The 22333-nt window shown below is 28.4% G+C and overlaps 1 protein-coding gene across 1 annotated transcript in view; it reads left to right on the top strand.

Annotated features, from left to right (window-relative positions):
* Positions 1-22333, top strand: part of Nipped-A (Transcription-associated protein Nipped-A) — a 188985-nt gene that overhangs the window by 103382 nt on the left and 63270 nt on the right. The window contains 9 exon segments of the mRNA XM_067281093.1: positions 1052-1192; positions 2085-2241; positions 3244-3442; positions 6066-6355; positions 6425-6667; positions 14143-14340; positions 15992-16845; positions 20969-21122; positions 21195-21401. Of these exon segments, the coding sequence (XP_067137194.1) occupies positions 1052-1192; positions 2085-2241; positions 3244-3442; positions 6066-6355; positions 6425-6667; positions 14143-14340; positions 15992-16845; positions 20969-21122; positions 21195-21401 (2443 nt within the window).

The following is a 22333-nucleotide window of genomic DNA, read 5'->3' as shown; positions in this document are numbered from 1 at the left end:
TTTTAATAGGGTATGTCATGAGAACATACACTAAGAAGGGATTTTTCGAAATTTCCTGTGGGGGATTGACACTTCCATTGTTAACAATGGAAGTGTTAAGAGAAAGCAATGTGCAAGATTTACAGGCCCATTGCTTTCTCTTGTGGGTTTTTTCAGGAAATTGAACATTTTTAGACCTGTCTAAAAATTCTTTAATTAGTCTGGAACAGGGGGAACCTGATTCTTGTATTCTGTGAAAATGGCTAAGATTGGCTGTAATGTAATAATCTTAATCTTCGCTATCGTTACTTTTTGCCTGAGCAACGTTGGGCTTATCTGCTAGTAAATTAATATAATTTTGTTATTTAATGAAAGCAAGATAAATGCCTGATAAAAAAACAGAAGTTACTTATGACTTGACCTAAATATCCAAATTTAAAATTAAAGTATTATATCATAATTTTATTATAATTTTTGATCAAAACGAGACATTTTATAGTAAATAATAATTGCATTTATAGTTCTGTTATGTAAACTATTTTTATATACTGCATATATCAAAATCAGGTTTGGTTCAAACCAAATTTTCAAGGCATGACTTAAGATAGCTTTCAAATAGCAAATATAAAATAAATGAATTTGAAAAATGTTTGTTAGGTAATGTAAGTTATAATGAAGTTTTTGCTTTTTTTTTAAAATTATTGATTAATTTACATTGATAGACATACATTATATTTACATTAATTATATCAATTAATTTATATTATTAATTATAGTGAAAGGAAATAAAAATGAATTCAGATGCTGACTGAAATGGCTTATAATAAATTACAATTTAATAAAATTTTTTTTTTTAGGTCAATTTTCTGAATAATTGTTGTTTGGTTCAATAATTTTATTAGAAATTAAAATAAAACATCAGAATATTTTAAAAAATTATCAAATTTTATAGTTAAATCTGTAAATAAATCTGTTTCATCTCATAAATTTATTTATGTTCTAACTAATATTGTAAAAGTTTGTGACATTTTAATATCACATTTTAAAATTTTGAAATACTTTAAAATTTCAGATGTATTTCATTAAAATTCTTATTTGAACGGATGACATTAAAATGGGTATTTGCTCATCAGTACTTATTTTTGAGAGCATTATTATTTGTCATGATGGATTTAACAGGAGAAGTATCAAGTGGTGCAGTAGATATGGCAAAGTGAGTACTATTTTATTTTCATACTTCTTCATATTTCAGCTGTTTAGAATTTGTGAAATGAAGCTATTAATCTGTCAGTACCAATGTATTTATTTTCAAACAATTATTATGTGTTTGTTTTATAAATTTCTAATACATATGACATGTTGCATGCTCCATTCTCATGTTTTTATTTTCAGCTAAAAATGATACTTTGTGTAGTAAAGATGATTACTAGTTCAGAGAATTAAACTTCCATTTTTACATATTATTAGTTTTATATATAATAATCTGCAATTTCATTAATCTCAGTGAATTTCTAATTTTGTAACATTTTCAATAACAAAACTTCATTTTCTTATAAATAAAGAAATAAAACAGTATCATAATTTAATGTAACATTTTAATCACACATTTCAAACTTTTTTCAAAAAATCAAGAAAGTTTTAATTGTAATATTTGTGAGAATACTAATCCATTATCAATAATATAGCTACAAAACATTCTAATTCTGAAGAACATAATTATTCTATTATTACAACCAAACATTCTAAACTTCAAATTTCATAAATATTCCATTACTACTTGACTTTAAAATATTATATTTATAATCAAATCTAGTTCTATTTACTATTGATTGTCTATAAATTTAAAATCTACTATATTATGTATAATTTATATTTAAGTAATGAAGATATTTATGTAAAATTATTAAAAGATTGTGTTTTTATGATAACATATATTACAAGTTATTTAATACTTTGAAGTTTTAATTCTGATAAGTAAAATTTTAATATAGCATATGATTATTTTAGCATTTTATTAATACTAAATTTTTACAAATACTAGTTAAGTATACATGATATTTAATCTTTGCTAGAATAACTTAGATTTTATTTATATATTGAATTAGATCTAATCTTGAAAAAATGCTTACACTTTGTGGAACACCTATTATTCCTGATGGAACAAATAAAGAACTTATTGATGCACAAACAAAATCACTTCATGAAGTTATTCAAGAATTGGTTCGTCAAGTAACATCTCCTAATACATGTGTACGAGAACAAGTATGTATAAACATGAAATTAATTGGAGTTTATAAATATCTGTTTAAACAAATTATAAAAGAATTTTGCTATACAGATTTTTTCTAAATTTCATTTACATCACCATTAATAATAAAAATTCAGAAAATTATTTAATTTTTATTAAATGAAATAAATAAAAGTATCTAATGAAGTTTTAAAAATCTGTAAATTAATTACATTTATTATAAATTAAAAAGCTGTTAAAATATTTAATAATTGAATGAAAATGAAGAATAACTAAGAATCATATCTCAATTACTTTCAATTTTTTCTAAACTACAAATTTCTCTTTTATTTTCTTATAATAACATATTTCAAAAAGTTAAAACATCTAATATATTTTATTCATAAACTATTTTTGAGAATATCTAATAAATCATGTTAAAAATGGTTACAGCTATTTGAATTCATTAAAGGTAAACAAAACATTAATAAAATAAATTGTTTTGTTGGAGCTCACATACATTAATTAATGTTAATTAATGTAAGTGAACTTTAATAAAGCAGAATTTTGTTATTAATTTAAGAAATTAGAGTTTATTATTTATAAAACATATTTATGTTTTTAGTTTGATATATAAAATTTTGTTTCAGTTAGATAATTTATTTTAATATATCTTGGGTTTTAAATCATGATACTTTTGGCAATTTAAATTATGTGATCAAAAGAGAAATTGAATGACATTAGATAAAAATTACTGATTTAAATCCTATTCTGAATCCTATTGTAATCTGAATTTTAATAAATTTTGGCATTTAATTAATTCCGGGTTGTTACGTTATATGAAACTTTTATGATGTTAATTAAAATTAAATAACTTTATGTGATTAGTTTCTTTACTTAATATAGTAATGAAATTGTAATAGCTATAAAAATAATTTAAACTTCATATAATTCTTTTATTTGAAAGATAATAATGTAATAAAATTATTTAATTTTGATAATACTGTTCTTATTTTAAAATATTTTTTTTTATGTAGGCTATGCATTCTTTAAAAGTTTTAGCAAAAGTATCTAATAAGAGTGTTACAGAAATAATGGATCCACATAAAGATGTTTTAGCAGATATGATTCCTCCTAAAAAACATCTTTTACGTCATCAACCTGCAAATGCCCAGATTGGACTCATGGATGGAAACACTTTTTGTACTACACTTGAACCAAGATTGTTTACAATTGGTGAGTAATGAAACGTATTTCAATATATTATTTAATTTAAAGAAGAAACATACATTATAAAACAAAGAATGGTAACTTTTTTCTATAAACATACTAATATATGCACATTTAATGTTAAAAAAATGAAAGTACTTAAAAATATCAAGACAAAAACAGCTTAAAAGAATATGAAAAGAAAACGTCTCAAACTATGTTTAAAATAATTGAGTAAATTTTTAAAATAAAATTAAAACAAACTAATAGCAAAAGAATAAGAACAAAGTAATCTGAATATAATAATTTATTTACCAAAATAAATATAAAATATTTTTATTGAAGAAAATAACAAACAGAAAATTATCAGGAGGATTTTTAAAATGGTTTTTGAATATTTCTTTATTGAAGTATTACAACATTGGAACATTGTAATTATTAATGATGTTTATGAGTTTCTCTGTATCCACAGAGACTTTAATCTCATCTTCAGATGACTTTTTAAATATAGTTAAAATAGTTAAAAGATTTTTAAACTTTGACTCATTCAGTTATTAATGATTGTTATTTATTTGAAAAAAATATTTGAGCTGATAAATAAATATGTTTAGATTAATTTAAGATTTAAAGTGAAAGGGTCATTTGCTTACAGAGTTTAAAGAAATTATATATATTAATATTTATATTAATTGAGCTTAGGAAAGAACGTGGAAAGATGATAAAACAGTCTGGATGATATAAATAATTTTTTAAACTTTTCTAAAATCTCACTGTTTTGAAGAAAAAATAGACATAATAGAATACTTACCACTTTGCTTAAGTAGCTATATAATTACAAATACTCAGATATTTTATTCTAACTAACAAATATAAATTTTAATTTTAAAATGAAGTCAAAATAAAATTATTTTAAGAATAACAATTTATTTTAGAATATTTAAATAAATTTATTTTAACATTTTAAAATTCATATGAGTCAAATCCATCTAGCAAACAAAGCGATAATTACAGATACATCGTACTAACCTATAGCTTTACAGTTACTACTTAAAAACATAACACAAACGTTTTCGACTCATTTCTAGGGTCTTCTTCAAGTGTTTTATAAGTTTTTCTGGTGCGACTCCAATTTTTAACCGTTCAGGTCTCCAATGCTTCTATCTTAGGAATTTTTTAAAATTTCAAAATTCGAATCTCCAAACGATGAGTGCCTGTGCCAGTTGTTATAGTGTTGCATCATAAATAGTCTGCCATGCTCTTGATAGTTGTTTTTCTTTTTTAAAATTGATTGACAGGCCTTTGTAGTCCGTTTTTAAAAATTTCTGACGCCTCTAGATTTTGTAGTTGGTTTATATGTTGGGTTTGTTGACTTGTTGCTTGTTGTAGGTTAGGGATAATGCCGTTTTCGTTGGAATATATCGCTAAGGCGGTATTGCTTTTATTTTTTCAATGTCCGTTTTGTGCTCAGAGAGGTATTGCTTCAGTTTTTTTTTGTAGATCTAACATATATGAGGTTCCTATCGAATCTTTTATCTTTTAACGGGATTTTATATACTCCTGATGTTCTTTTGATTTCGGTCTGATTTTTCTTGTTTCTCAACATGGTGAATGTATCTGGACTGTAGCAAAGAACAAGACAAATGGAGAGAAATAAGGAAAATAGCAGAAATTTCTGAGAGACACGGCTACAATAATGGCCTAATTTATAGAATGGCTGATAACTAATGAAACCAGCTTGAAGACCAATTGAATAGGATCCCAGGAAAGGATCCACGACAAGATGCATCTCCCTACTGTATAGCTATAACATATGAGTGCCCTATGCAGTCCCTATATCAAGAAATTGGAGCTTACACTAATGCAAAAATAGCCTACAGACGTAAGCCAGATACATTCGCTATGTTGAGAAACGAAAAAGATCGGGCCGAAATCGAAAGAATGCCAGGAGTATATAAAATCCTGTTAAAAGATAAAAGATTCGATAGGGACCTCATATACACTGTGTATGTTGGATCTACAAAAAAAACCTGAAGCAATACCTCTCTGAGCACAAGACGGACATTGAAAAAATAAAAGCAATACCGCCTTAGCGATATATTCCAACGAAAACGGCATTATCCCTAACCTACAACAAGCAACAAGTCAATAAACCCAACATATAAACCAACTACAAAATCTAGAGGCGTCAGAAATTTTTAAAACGGACTACAAAGGCCTGTCAATCAATTTTAAAGAAGAAAAACAACTATCAAGAGCATGGCAGACTATTTATGATGCAACACTATAACAACTGGCACAGGCACACATCGTTTGGAGATTTGAATTTTGAAATTTTAAAAAACTCCTAAGACAGAAGCATTGGAGACCTGAACTGTTAAAAATTGGAGTCGCACCAGAAAAACTTATAAAACACCTGAAGAAGACCCTAGAAATGGGTCAAAAACGTTTGTGTTACATTTTTAAGTAGTTAACTGCAAAGTTATACAAGGTTAGTATTCAGATGAGTCTACGGAAATTCAACAACTAATTTTAATTTATTGAGAATTAATTTTGAAATAACATTAGTGTAATATATTTTTATAATGTTTTTTAAAGCATTCTTTATTAAACTATACCAAGATTAAATATGAAACTAATAAATTTATTTCAGATTTGAACATAGTGGAACATAAAGTATTTTTTACAGAACTGATAGCACTTTGTGAAACAGAAGATAATTTATTATTGAGATTACCTTGTTATAAATCAATTACTAATTTAGTGCCATTAAGAAAATCTGCATTAAGAGCACTTGCAGCATGTCATTATATTCCTCAGTGCAAAGATAAAATTCTTAATATTTTATATAAAGCCCTGAATACTTCAAATGTAGAATTGCAGGTAGCGAGCTTTGAATGTATGAAAAAATTTTTAGGTGGTGCCCAATTTGATATGGAAAAGGTAAGTTTTATTAAATGTTTTAATACATAAAAAATAATTATTTCTTGATTCATTTTATTTCATCTCTAGATTCACAACATGATCAGAGGATTATTAGGACAGCTGGGAGATGTGAGAAATTTAAATCTTGGTATAGTTCAGCATTACAGTTATTTAACTCAGTTGTTTCCTAATATATTTAATAAAAAATTCTGTGAACATCTATTAAATCATCTGAAACACTGGTTGGAAATAATTGTTTCTCGTGGTTCTCAAAGATTGAATAGTTCAGAAATGAAGATGTGTATTTGTATTGTTAATATATTTCATCAGGTAATCAATTTTAAAATAATTTGAAATTAGAATGTTTAAATTTGTTTTGTTGATTAAATGTACTTATCTTTATAAATCAACAATGTCATCTAAACAAAAATACTTTAGTGGAAAAATATCAGAGAAATCAAAGAAAGTAATGGCCTCTTTGGTATTTGCCACTAAAGTCTTTTTGTTTAGATGATATTGTTAATTTATAAATCTAAAATAAGAAAAAAACAAAAAGCCTCTCAAAGTATGCTGACATTCACAATGCATACTAACATAAAACATAATGTCTGGTATATGGGCAAATGCACAGCTAAAATAATGCGAGGAATTATGAGATGATATCCAATAGCACAATCTATACATAGTCAGCAACACAAATTGCAATAGAATGAGTTTAACAATGACAAAAAGTTTTTTAATTATCTCTTTGTACATTTTTTGTTGCTGTTGTTAATCTTTTCATGAATACACAAATTTTAAGTTTTTACAAATATGAAAAATAATTATAAATATTTCCTTTAAACCCTGAATAATAAAGGTGCTGTTAAAAATAAAACTAGGTCTCAAATAAATCACAGGAAACATGTTGAAGTACTGCATTGTATAAGGTATGAGTTTAAAATTCTACCTGTTACCATACTGTATAGATTAGAGTGACAGGTATGGAGTACAAGTAAAATTCTACCTCTTCAAATTGTTTAGAGTCAGACGTTCTATTCCAAGATTAATGGACATTTTTTTTTAGATAAAATTATAAATATTGTTGACTATTGAGTGTGGGAAAGTCAGAGTTGAGGTCTTAAGTTGAGATGTTATTGAGCAAAGGATAATTGGGAAAATTTGAATCGGAAGGAGATTGTGAATTTGAATCAGATGATGATAATCATAATCTTGATTTCTACAATGACATCAAAGGAGAAATAAATGATAATGTGATAACCAAATTGGAAGACACTGAATTGGGTTAACTATGAAAACAGTAATTATTTCAAATGTTGTAGCTTTAACCCACAAATACAGTCAATAAATGGTTTTGATATTTCAGAAAATGTACCAGTAATTAAGGTATTTTCTTCAATTTTTACCCACTTGTCTTCTGTTGCAAGTAATAAACTCCAGTCTCAAAAAACATGCCTTCAGATAAACTCCAGTGGATACATACATTTTAAAAATGAACTTTTCTTGGGCTTAATTTATAGTACTTAACTGTGAATATGTGAAATGCACAAATAAAAAGCTTCTACAGTATTAAAATGAATGCATTTCTAAAAATAAGTTACTGAAAATAAAAGTGCATTAAGAAAATTCAGTAACAAGTTACGTAATTTTTCTGGCAAAAAGTTGAATTGTATGTTGCACCATCTGTTATGAGATTTTATTTAAAAACTTTAGTTCATGTTACATATGGTTCTAAAATGGTGGCTTGTCTCTGATTCCCGCAAATAGAGGAAAAGAAACAGTGGGATGCACATTCTAACTTAGCCTAACCTATTCTAATAATTTTGTTGGTAATAATTATGGTAATTTATTAGAATAGGTTAGGTTAGGTTAGAATGTGCGTCCCCACTGTTTCCTTTCTTCTATTTCAGTGGTTCTTAACCTTTTAGTGATGAGGGACCATTTATCAAAATTTTTCTCTTGCCATGGACTACGAGCTGTTTGGCAGTAATATAAGTTCTTATAAGGTTGTTCTATAAATTAAACATGTATAAAATTATTCGAAACCAAGAGTATTACAGTAGAGAGTCGTTAATCGGAACTCCTGTAATCAGAATCGCCGGTAATCGGAACGATTTTCAGTCGGACTGTGTCGTGCTGAATTGAACGTTTTTGATACTAGATTTACTTCTAAAGTATAATTTTCATGTTTTTATATTCTTCAATATATTTATTTTGTTTGTACAAAATGAAGAAATAATTTTTAACGATACAATAGCCTTGATTATTATTATAAAAATTTTCGTTAGGCTTAAAATCGATGAAAATTCAACACAAAGTGACACGCAATGGAGAAAAATTTGAACATCGGACAGATTAATGTATTTTTTCGTACATAATCGGTAATCAGAACAAATCACTAATCTGAACAACCCCAGTCCCCAATTGATTCTGATTAACAACTCTCTGCTGTATATTATTTGCGAAAATGTTACATTAATTATATTATTTTAGTGCAATTTTTGTAACTGCATAGTGTTTACCAACTGCTGGATTCTTTGTTCAGTGCTACTCAAAGCCAAACGCATGTCGGCACTGGCATCCAACCGATTTCAATGTTTATTTTTAATTAATTATCAAAAGCACTGAGAATCCTTGCTTGCATAAATATGTGGTTGAAAATAAAGTTAGGTACCGTAAAGCAATTTCTCGAATTTTAGAGAAAGCAATAGCTTTATGGCTCCAAAAATCTTCAAGATTAATTCCTGTCTCGAAAGTATTCTTGCAGTTACTATCGTGTTACATTTCAATTAACTCTTTTTGTATTTTATCCGGCACCTCAGAAATGTTGACTATGAAAGGATTGTGGATCAGTTTCTGAATAATGCCTTCCAGGAGGTCTTTTAAAGGAAACTGGTCTCTATTCAGGTGTTACAAACGTGGAGAAAACCCGGAGAACTCCACGTGGCCAGCCCGTCCGAATGCAGTGGGAACCCACGACAGAACCGCTCAGCCACTGGTGGGCATCTCAGCACACTGTCTGTCAATAATTGGGTTTAATGTATCAAATGCAGAAAAATTCTCTTTCAACTTTGCTGATCAATAGGTCGATTTTAGCGATAAACGTACTGATTTTATCTTCAAATGCAAATATATTGCTAGTGCCTTCCAATTTCATATTTCCTGACTATTGTAGTTGAAGGTTCAATTTATTTAGTTTGTGCAAAAAAATCCACTAAATAAGCAAGATGTATTTGAAATTTGAACTGACAAAACTCGTCGTCATTTATTTAATAATTTTAGGATGACTTCATGGACCACTTCGGGTGCTTTCAGGGACCACCAGTGGTCCATGGACCACCGGTTAAGAACCACTGTTCTATTTGCTGGAATCAGAGATGAGCCGCCATTTTGGAACTGTAGGTAACATTAACCAAAACTTCTTATATTATTAATTATTATAAAATGGGAAAAAGCTTAATTTTAAGGGTAGAGATGAGTTTTTATTTAAAAAATTGTAAATGCTAATGAGTTTTCTTTAAGTCTAATCCTACTCAAGATATGACATGCTCTATCTCACCATCTCCTTGACCTTTAACCACCAAAATTTAATATTTCAGAAATTTTCAATAAAAAACACAGGAGTTATTAAGCTTTAAAGTGAGTGAACAAAATCATGTGCTTTCTACACACATACTAACGTCCATACATATGTAAAAAATTCTCAAATTTTTTGCATTTCTTGATAATTCAAGGGCTTCCATAGGGAGCACTTGAAAGTACATTATTCTCTAAATAAAACAGTATTTTGTAAACTAAACAGTATATGAAAATGAAATTTGGTAGTGCTGAGAAGACATATTACATGATTTTTCAGAATTGACAAATGTGAGGTTGCAGACGAGGTCCGTAAATCACGAAATTCTTCCATTTAAATTACAACAATAGATTATATAGAAAAGAGAGAGAGAGAAAAAGAAAAAAACTCTTGATCTAGACATCGCGACGCAAAATGTAAACAACGAGCCTCCAAACACAATGGTCAAAAAGACGCCAGATAGGCACTTCGAATCGGACCTTTCCCATGACTCGGGTCATTCCGAGTTTCGCCTAGAAACAAGGGAAAGACCAATCGGAAAACGGGAAAGGGGATGAGGAGCCAATCGGAAATCAGAATAGCGAGCGAAGAACTATAAAAACCCGGGATCCCGAAGGTCGAGAGAGTCTCCTCCGCATCCCGCAAAGAGCTGAGATCTGTGTTGTGTTGTCGCCAACGACGTACGACGCCTCCGCACCTCTGCGAGCATCAGTCCAGCGATCTCATCTCGTTCGCCCCGGGGCTTCGACGGAAGGGAAATCCTCGCCTCTCTGAAAGACTGTAGAGAAGTGGACTGTCTATTGTGGATGTAAGCATATATGTTCTCCAATAAATGGGTTTCCTTATGTAAAACACTTGTCATCATTTGCCTCCTCCGCCACACCCACATGCAAACGTCCCTTAGGATCATCCTGACACGGGATTAACTTATCCCCACCTGTCGGCAGCCTTACACAAATTCAAGAATGGTAATTACATGCAGCATAATTACAGGTAAAAAAAATCTGCAGATTATCATCTTATGCATGTATTTGTTTTAAAAAAAAGTGCATTTGATCATGGGTTAAATACAATATATGAATATAAGAATGTTATCTTAATTCTCCACAAACAACAAGTTAAACCAGAATTCTTGAAAATTATGAAATTTTAATGTTCTAATAAAACAAGAAGTGCACAAAAGAGAGAGAGAGGAAAAAACAGCTTTAATAATTATTCAGAAATAAAATAAAAATGAATTTTAAAGAAATTGTGATTAGTCTGTTTAATGGATCTTTTTTAATACTATTTTCATTTTGTTAAATTGTTTAGAATTATTTTTCTCTGTATTTTTATATAAGGTTTTGTTTGGTTTTTCTTTTATTCTGTAAGTTTTTGTCTATTATATTACACTCAAACCTGTTTTTGTGCGGTCTATTTTTGTGCGATTTGTTTTGTGTGATTTTTTGTGTGCGGTATATGAATTTCAATCAAATTGGTATACTGCACAAAATAATTGCACAAAACACATTGCACATATAAAAAATCGCACAAAAAAAGACCGCACAAAAACAGGTTTGAGTGTATATATATATCTAGTTGTCATTCTCTAAATTCTCTTATTTGTGGATCTTGTATAAGTTATTACAACTCTACACAAAAAATTAGTTGCTAAATTATAAGGGAAAATAAAAGTGTTTATTAAGTTTTCCAAAATAAAAGGTAAAAGTAAAAAACAGTCTTTTTACATTTTATTTTGCAGTTTAGTAATATCAGTTCTGGCAAAAAAATGATAATAATTATAAGCCAGTATAATGTATTAAATAAGTAAAATTTTGAGAAATGAAATTAGAAAGAAATATGTTATATATGGGAAATAAATATTATATAAATGAAAAATAGTGTTTTATCTGAGAGTTTCACTATCACATGAAACACTAGTTCAGTCCTTATAGTACTAGATATCAATATTTTTACATATAATATTTTTAATCTATTTTAATTTTTCAACAATAAAAATGACAGATATGAATTACAAGAAGTATTGAGTGGATTGTCTGCAATACTAAAATAAATTTCTGTTTTATACTTAGTTGGAAAAAGTTTTTCAACTGTAGTTACATGTGCAGTTTTTGCATCATTAGAACTAGGGTTTCTCGAATGGAATCCCAGCTGTTTTTTAACCTGGGAAATATCCTGGGAAATCCCACAAATTTCTTAAAAGTTCACTTTTTTTTTTTTTTTTTTTTTTGTGTTAAGATTGAGGAAATTTTTTTGCTTTTTATGACATCTCACAGCATCTCAAAAACAAACTAGAAATCTTCGAGGCTACAGGTGAAAAACACATAACATTTGCCTTCTCTTAAATGCATTAAAGACAATTCCACCCACATCCATTGAATTGGAAAGGGCATTTTCAGTAGTGGGACTTTTCATTCTTAAAATAATAACCAGGTTGAGTGATCAGAGTATTGACCATATCTGGTTTTCAAAATCTTATAAAAATTTACAATATTTTGTATTATGTTTTATTTAAAAAATGGAAATTGCCTTCTAAGTTAGAAGTTTGATCTAAGTTCATTTTTTTTAAATTTTCAACTAAGTTTAAAGCATTTTTGTTGTTGTATGCAGTTTCCAGCAAACTTTAATAAATTTTTTCTATTTGTGAAAATTTCTACGTACTATATATCTTGGTGGATAAGACGACTTTCAGATAAGACAATGTATAAATTTTCGTTGAAGTTTTATAGTTTTAGCATATATCTGTCCTATAAGATGACCCCCAAACTATCAACGGCCTATGAATTTAGTTTAGATCAGCAATCATTATCTGAATAATAATACTGTATAGCGTATATGGAATTATGTCCTATTCGTAATTTTTTGAATGAACAAATATTTTCTTGCATCTGACGATTTTTGCAAACATTCGCACTAATTTGGGCATTCGGGTAATGACCTTCACTATTTACAAAAACATCCTATGGGCTATTCTATTTTGTGCACATACCCTACTCTCTTTTAGTAAATAATTACGGTTTGTCTGTCTTTTTATAACGGTTTTAATTTATATAAATTTCAATCTAATTTTTTGTATCTGTCCTATAAGACGACCCCGGATTTTCGGGGCCATTTTTTATGGTTCAACTATCGTCTTATCTGCCGAGATATATGGTAATTCAAAGGTAATTGTAATATATATTTTACACAGCATTATTACAGTTATGATTTTGGAAGTTGCAGAATGTATTAAATTACTTTTATAAATGAAAAATAATTATATCACTTGATTTCAAGACATTTTTTATATTTTAAAAATAATTAATTATATCCTGGGATCCCAGGAAACAGTTCACTTTTTTCCTGAAATCCAGGACAAGCAAAAGACTGGGAAGTGAAACCCTAATTGGAACTATCAGTAAAAATAAAATTGCATTATTTGATTTTATTTTGTAAACATTTTCTACATAATATTTGTCTAGCAAAGTTGTGGTATTGAATTATCTATTTGTGAGTGCCATCTATGGAGACAATTAGAACATTATTGATTTTCAAATTCAATCATATTCATTCTTTTTAAAGCTGTAATTTTTAATCCATGATGATGATTCAAAAGATTTGATACTACTTGGATATTAAAATAAACATTCTGAAGATCTATTTGTTTTTAATTTTTCTTCATTATTTTTTTTTATTAATAAAAAAAAATAGTGAAGAAAAATTATAATCAATGAGGCTCTGTTTATTATGATATATAGATTAAAATATTTAGATAAAAGTAAGATATCCTTTAAATACAAAACAAGACCATACCATTCTGCTTGGAAATGTGTAACAGATGTTTGAAAATATACAATTTTTTTTGTACACAGGACTAATTCATAATTTTTTGTATTATGACTGGTCATGATATCAGTAAAAGTAATTGGCTTATTGGAAAAAACTGCATGATGTCACTTGGAGGCAAATAGCATCAAATGCATTAAATTATATTATATTTAAATTATCATTTTATATAATATATATATATATATATATATATATGCATATGTATGTGTGTGTTGTGTGTATATATATTATATATACATACACATACACAACACACACTCATTTTTCATCTTTTATATTATAGTTAGCTCTCACGAATCAAATTTAGAACTTCATTATGTAAAATAAAAGTATAAATTCGAATTAGATAAAATTTATATAAGAATATGAAGTCTAAGAATATTATTTTTCTTTTTAATAGATGCCAGTTGCCACAGAACAGTTCATTGAGCCATTAGTAACTCTTATTTTAAAAACTGAAAAAGCATTATTATTGGAAGCCAGCAGTCCTTTTCGTGAACCACTTACAAAATTTTTACAACATTATCCAAGTCATACATTAGAACTTTTACTTAATGAGACATATATTCAAGATGAGTCTGTAAGCAGATTTTTGGAGGTAAGCTTTATATATTTAAATTTAATTTTAAATTACTATTCATTCATTTTTATATAATTTTTTCAATATGATATAAAAATGATAGATAAAATTTATGAATTTCTTCTTATGTTTTATTTATTTTTACTTAGCTTTTATTTATTTTCACTAGTTAGCTTTATTTATTCCTTAGGAAATAAATAAATGAAGCTAAGTAGTTTTTAATGTAAATTATTTACATTATTTAAATTTAAAAGAAATATAAACATATTTGGTTAATCTCTAAAAAATGTTGAAAAGTATTTAAGTATTATTGAATAGTTATTTTGTTTTTTTGGATTTTTAGACTACTGTTTTAAAAGCCAGAAATGCTTTAATATAGGAAAGACCCATTAATATAAATTTTTTTGCTTGTTATATGCTTGTTTAATGTATGCATAGTTTACATTTTTAGCAATCTTTAGTGCTTTAGACATTGGCATCATTTAGTGATCAGCGTGGTTTTGCGACCAAGTATACTGGAAAACTAATGGTCAGCCTGTATTGAATCTCAATAATAAATATTTTAGTAAAATTTGAAAAAGTTCATCAATTTAATCTGGAAATTAGGGTTTTTTTTATTAATTAAAATTATTATTATTATAAATATTTATAAATTGAAAGATAAAGACACTCTTGCATAATAAAAAGTTGTTAGGCCGCAACTCCACTAGTGCAAAAACGGCCGCAAAAGCTTTTAATCACGTGACTTATTTGTGTTTGCACTCGGATTGTGATGGAGGTCCGGCTAGCAAAGTTTTTACGGCGACGGTACTATTACAGTTGTATACGTGATATATCGATATAAAGACAATGATTACCGTATTTTATGGACCCTATAAGAAGCACTTTTTTCTTCGAAAAATTGCCTCCAAAATTCAGGTGCGTCTTATAGTCTGTAGCGTCTTATAGGCATTTTTTAAAAAAATTGCTTAAAAATTAAGGTGCATCTTATAGTCCATAAAATACGGTATATTCTACGAGTTTTTTCTGTACTATAATTACAAATGTAGTAAAAATAATATCTTTACTTTCATATATTAACGATTATTATTGTATTACTAAGATAATATACAGCACTTATAAGCTTAGCTTTTTTATTATATACTTCTCTAAATGAAGGATTTTCCTTTGGTCATCCATATCTCGTGTTTTAGGCATCCATTATTATAATCGGGATACCTCTTGTCATAGATATATGAATACTTTCCAATGTCTTTGATAAATCTTTCCGGATCTACTGTAGTTCTTTTTTAAGTAGCCACGAGAAAATGTACACAAAAGTTTGTTTTTCGCCATTTTCACACGTGTCACAATGACCTAGATTTCACTGAATTCTGATTGGTGGATGGTACTGTTTTACAGCCATATTTGTGTTGAAAGTTGAACACTGCTCAACTCGCTTTTACTCTGGTTTTACGACCTGCTCAGGCATAAAATATTTTGGTCACATGATTAAAAGCTTTTACAGCCGTTTTTGTGTTAGTGGAGTTGCGGCCTTAATATGCATATTAATCTTATAAAAACTGAATATTTATAAAAAAATTTTTATAATAACTAGTGGATTAAATGAATTTTTTTTGTTATCAAACAAAATATCAAAGTTACCTTTTAATTCCTAATATATTTACAGTATCTTCTGAAAGGAGAATCAGGAAGACCATTTCGTGAAATTCTTCAGCAGAATCCTGCCCATCTCATCAATATGGCACTGGGAGTGGTCCAGTCACAAGCACAGTTATCACCTTCACCTCCTGTTCCAGGAATGGTAGGCCAGTTATCTCCCAGTCAGTCTGGAAGTACTTTATGTCAATCAGCTTCCAGAAATGAATTACAGTATCAAGCAATTAGAACTGTAAGTTTATTAGTGCAGCATGATGATTAATGGTTATCAACTCAACCACATTTGATTGAATGTCTTAGAAAAGTATGGATATCAGATGAGTTTCAATTAAGGCACCAAAAAGCTGATTCTGTTGATTTTGTACAGTGGAAAGAACCAAAATTGTTAGCTAAATGTCTTCTGAATTATGTGAAACATCATCCAAATGAAATTGAATTGCTTTTTCAGCTTTTAAGGGCTTTCACTGGTAGATTTATACCAGATTTTGAGTTTTTAAGAGACTTTTTAGAGAATACAGTTGCAAATAATTACACTGTTGAATGGAAGAGAATGGCATTTTTTAAATTTGTTGAATTATTTCATGACAATTCTTTCCCTCAAGAACTAAAAGCAAAAATTTTACAGTACATTATTATACCATCTTTTGCGGTTGCTTTTGAACGTGGTGAAGGTGAGAGACTGATTGGTGGGCCACCAACTCCTGATCAGGATCTTCCAGATAATGTTATTAGTATGTTTATTAACAAAGTAATTGATCCAGAAAAACCATTTGGAACATCAGATGCAGTCAGGATTCTATTACTTCAGTTTTCCTGCTTGCTAGTAGAACAGGCATCACCACACATTCATGATGCAGCAAACAAGTATGTATTTGCACAACATTATATAAAAATATTTTTATATATGAAAATTTTAAATATTTAGTTATGGGGAAAAGTCTCAATATTCTTATTAAATAATGAAATAAATGATGATAATTAAATTATTTATAGACTGGGCTGTATAAAGTTTGAATTAAAAATAATAAATATTATTGCAGCTCAACCCATTATAATGCAGTTTGTTACAAAGTGAATCCGCTTATAATGGGATGCAAGCATGACTCCCAATTTTTGTTAGCTGATAGCTGAAATGTATTTTTAGTTACTAAAAATTTAAAAAAATGGTTGTTTTGAATGTGTGTTAATGTTTTCATCTTATTATAAATACAGAATATCCATTCTTATTTTTGAGAAGACTATGTTTTGTTTATAAAATTCACTGCCGTCCTGGCTTACCAGCTTAGAGGTATAAAGGAGTACATGTCAGGAGTTGCAATTTGGCACAGAGTATTAGACGCCAAAATCATGTGCATATAAAAAACAACAGACTCATAGGTAGTCAGAGGACCAAGAACCAAGTCAAAATAAAATACAAAATGGTGACACTCTTTCTACAAACAGACACTAGTGCGAGATTTGCGCATGCATTGCTCGTTGGGAAGTTCGAATTGCAAATGTTGCAAAATTGAACTTTTACAAACGAATCTTTAAAAAAAACCCATTTACCTGTCCCATGTTATTTCCAACATATCTCTGATTGCAACATGCTGACCATGACTATGACTTGAGATATCTCATTTCAGCATTGGAACGTTTTTGAAACAAGATGGTGCTAGTTGTTATAATTTTATATTAAAACTAACTTCCCAAATATAATTTTTTTTTTTTTTTTACATTTATTAATATATATATATATGTGTTATGGGCAAAGTGATTAATACGGGCATTATGAATAATGACCAACAAAATCGGGCATTGTAATAAATTTCAACAATTTATCAAATTGACCGGTCATTATGAATACTGCTACCACCTAGTCGGGCAAAGTGATAATAACACGTTGAGAAGTGATCATCCGACATTTTAAAACTGTCGACGAAGTAAGTCAAAGTTGTTCAAACTCTGAAAGTTCAGGTACCATCCAAGAAAACATTATAAAAGATTATTCGATAATGCCATCCTCACATAGCAATATAACTGATGAAGTTCAAAGATCTACATCGTCTTCACATGAAAAAAATCTAAACCAGGATGTTATTAGTATTACAGAATTGATGAGTGAAGAAGAAACAATCCAAACAATTGATCCAAAAATAGAAGAAAAAATAAGAAATGTATCTAAAACAAGGGAGATGGCTTTGTTAAATCTTAAAAAGCAAGCAGAAAAAATGATTGGTACATCAAATTCCAAATACACAGCAGCTAATGTTGGTGATACAGTAAGGATTCGTGTACCTGATGTAGATCGAGCCCGCAGTGATGGAAAAAATATTTTAGGTGTCGTTGTTGCGGTTAAAGATAAAAACCTTTACAAACTGGGTACCAAATATGGCATATTAAATGTATTATATTCAAGAAACCAATTTACTGTTTGTAAAGAAAACTTCATTTCTGTTGAAGATGTACCAGGTGAAGAAATTTCGCTTAGAGAATGTGCAAGAATGTCATCAATTTCTGGAGGTCAAGGCTATAGTGATGCTGCTGCAAAATTGGTTGCAAATCTAATAGATGCAAATGCTACAAAGAAAAAAAAATTATGTAATTCCAAATGTCATCAAAATCTTAATTGCTCAAATAAATAAACTATAAAACATTTAATATTTTATATAATTTATACCAAAAATGAAACTCCAGAAGTTTCCTGTAAATTAATTTTTTAATTAAGTATAAATTTGTTAATAAATACTTTTTGTTAATATTAGTTTAATTTATATAGTTAATAGTACTTTGAAATAATTTACAAAAAATAAATATTTCTAAACTAAATAAGTGGAGTTTTTTTAATCAAATTTAAAATTTGGTACTAAACACGATATGCACACGCAACTGAGTGCCGATTGGCTAGCGTATGTCGAATGATCACTCCTCAACGTATTATTATCACTTTGCCCAACTAGGTGGTAGCAGTATTCATAATGACCGGTCAATTTGATAAATGAATGAATATTTATCACACTGCCCGCCCTTTTTGATCATTATTCATAATGCTCGGGCATTATTCATAATGCCCGATTAATCACTTTGTCCATAACATATATATATATATATTGTTTGTGCAAAATAAAAAAATGATTTCGGATGATACAATAGCCACAATTATTTTTTCAAAAACTGGAAATTTTTATTAGGCATCAACAAAAATTCAACCTGGGACGACATGCAACGGAGAGAAATTTCGATATTGGATAGGTTAATTTCACTGAAAATGCATTGTGGATGACCTCATGGCTGTAGCCAAGGCCGGCAAAGTTTGAACAATCATGCTCAAAACCAGTGATACCAAATAAGATTGGAGAATGAGAATGAGACCTGCCTTGAGCGTCAAAGTGATCCTGCTTAGTAGTGAGTCTCCAAGACATAGTCTTGTCTCAAATATGACCTTGCCGTTTTACTTGTATTTAACAAAATAAGACCTACTTGAACCTTTAACCGGTGCGTACAAAGTTTAATCATCCAAAACAAACATTTTTCTAACCCCTTCTGGGTTCTTCTTCAGGTAAATCAGCTGGATCAAACTCAAATACGAAAATTTGAACTAAGCCAAACGATGTTATGTTTTACTTGTATTTCCATAAAAATAACAAAAAACTGCCATTAAACTGCATGTACTTTTATTTGAAATTATTTTGTTATTGAATATATACTTTTTATTCTATGGTATGTGAGAGTGTAGTGATATTTCAGATTCATACAAATGTGCATTATCTTTTATTGTACAAAATGTATTAATAAAAGATTGAAACATGATCTATATATTGTATTTCTATAGTATTTTAATTATTTTATACAAAAACAAAAAGGCATTCAAAATTAATAGCAGGTATACAAGTTGAATGTAGAAAATCGCTAGAATTTTTTAACATCCATTTATATCACATTGTGATTTTTAACATCCATTTATATCACTTAGAAACTGAATATGACTATTTACAAAACTTTAAAATTTTCGAGTCCTTTCTTACATCCTTTTTCACTCCACCACAGAAGTAACAGCGTATTGGCTTGAATAAACTTCATTCGAACAACAGGTAAATTATAAAAAAATTTTTACACAAAGTTAAAATTGATCGAAACGCCGACCTTTTATTAGAGGATCCAGCGTTCTTTAAACTAAAACCATGGTTACAACATTTAAATCACAACTACCTTGTCCTTTAGCACAATATATTACTGGTTCAGGCCCTCTGGTGGTGGTTATGTTACGTGTGCTTTCACATTTATATCACATTGAGAACTGTGTTATGATGGGATTGAGCTGTATTATCACATTGACAACTTTTATTATGCTTTTTTGAAAGCAAGCAGTTTATTTTATTTATCTATTAATAATTTACTATTAAGTTATAAATTTTAGTATATCATATATGCATATATTTTGGTGTTAATAACTTCTAAATGTTATAATGCTTGATTACGTTTTGTTTAATTAAATCTGCTTGATTTTAAGAAGTGAGATGAAAAATTGGTGTTTTTGAAACTACTTTAACTCTAGCATCAGATTTGATTGTTATTGGCAGCAGAGACTGCTTTTTTTTTTTTTACTCAGAATTTTTGTTCACTTTTTATATAAATATAACATATCAACTTAATTTGGCAATTCATTGTTTGATAGTTTTCTTATAGCTATATATATATATATATTTTTTTTTGATTTGTTTATTTTTTAGCTTTTAGTAATTATAAAATATATTGTGTGATAATTTATATAAAAGAATTGGTACTTAAGTTAATATAAATAAAAGAAATTTCTGAAGCAACCATTAAAATGTTACTAATACATAAATATATGCAATGAGTAAATTAATAATGATGATTATATAAAATGTATAAAGTAAGTAATAAAAATTTCAACTTTTTAAAGTAATTTAAATCAATAAAAAAAATGTATTTTTTAAAATAATTCTCTTGTAATGAAAAGCTATTTTAGAAAATTATTATACTTTAGGAGACAGGGTATGAAACTTCGCAGACTAATGACATTTGCTTGGCCTTGTTTATTGGCTAAAAACTGTGTTGATCCTGCAACTAAATATCATGGCCATCTTCTCCTAGCTCACATCATTGCCAAATTTGCTATTCATAAGAGAATCGTACTACAGGTTAGTTATACTTTTCATTCATTTTTGATAGTTTAATCAATAATTTATTTTTAATTTGATGAAATTTTTTAGGTTTTTCATAGTCTGTTGAAAGCTCATGCTGTAGAAGCAAGAACAGTTGTAAAACAAGCTTTGGAAATTCTTACCCCTGCAATGCCAGCACGGATGGAAGATGGTAACACAATGCTCACTCACTGGACTAAAAAAATAATTGTTGAAGAAGGACATACCCTTGCGCAATTAGTGCACATGCTTCAATTATTAGTACGCCATTACAAGGTATTACTATTTATAATTCTAATTTTAAAATTATATAAAACAAATTGTCTAAAATATATTTATATATAAAATTTATTTAAATCTGTTAGTAGAACAGTAGTGCTGGTCACTATAGATTTTCCATAGTTTCTACAGAAATCATGTGTAAATTATGAACTTACAAATAATCCTCTAAAAACTATAGAATGATTTTTATACTCTCAAATAAGTAAGTTAATGCAACAACATACATAGGTGTAAGTTATCACTTTGTCCACATAGAATTGCCAGTATGCCAAATTTGAAATCAATCAGCATATTCATACCAATAATGTGGAATGTACAGACTGAGTTCTTCCAGTTTGCAACTGGTTAGTTCAGCCTGTCTAAAATTTTCTTTTGTGAACAACAGAGTTGTATGATTGTGTTGAAGCCTGTCAACAAATGACTACTGTTGCATCTAAAAATGATGCCTGCTATTCTGACATCATGATCAGGTGTGTCGGAAAAGCTCAAGTGAAAAGACTATAGTATGAATAGTACATGACAGACAAAATGAAGGAGTCCATCAATTATATAAATTTTATTCTACTGAATGAGAAATATAAATTTTATCTTAAAAAATTTATTATAAAATAATTTAATAAGAAATATTCAAAATTTTATGAACTTTATGTTAAAGTGAATATTTTATACGAAGGCTATTTTTTAAATAAGGTCCGTTTTTTAATAAGAAGAAAGATACTGTAAATATTGTTAAAATATATTTTTTTCCATATTCTACATACTTTTATCTACTTTTCTACATAATTTCCATTTTGTTTAAACATTTGTCATACCACTCAACAATTTTTTGAATTTCGACTTCAAAGAAATCTGCTGCCTGTCAAGAAGCCCAATCCACGACTGCAGTTTTCACTTCTTCTTCGTCGTTGAAATGTTGATCACCAAGG

Source organism: Centruroides vittatus, unplaced genomic scaffold (genome assembly GCF_030686945.1).
Source record: "Centruroides vittatus isolate TY-2023 unplaced genomic scaffold, ASM3068694v2 contig_905, whole genome shotgun sequence".
Taxonomy (NCBI): domain Eukaryota; kingdom Metazoa; phylum Arthropoda; class Arachnida; order Scorpiones; family Buthidae; genus Centruroides; species Centruroides vittatus.
Note: the sequence above shows the minus strand (reverse complement) of the source record. Positions and strands in the feature narration are given on the sequence as shown.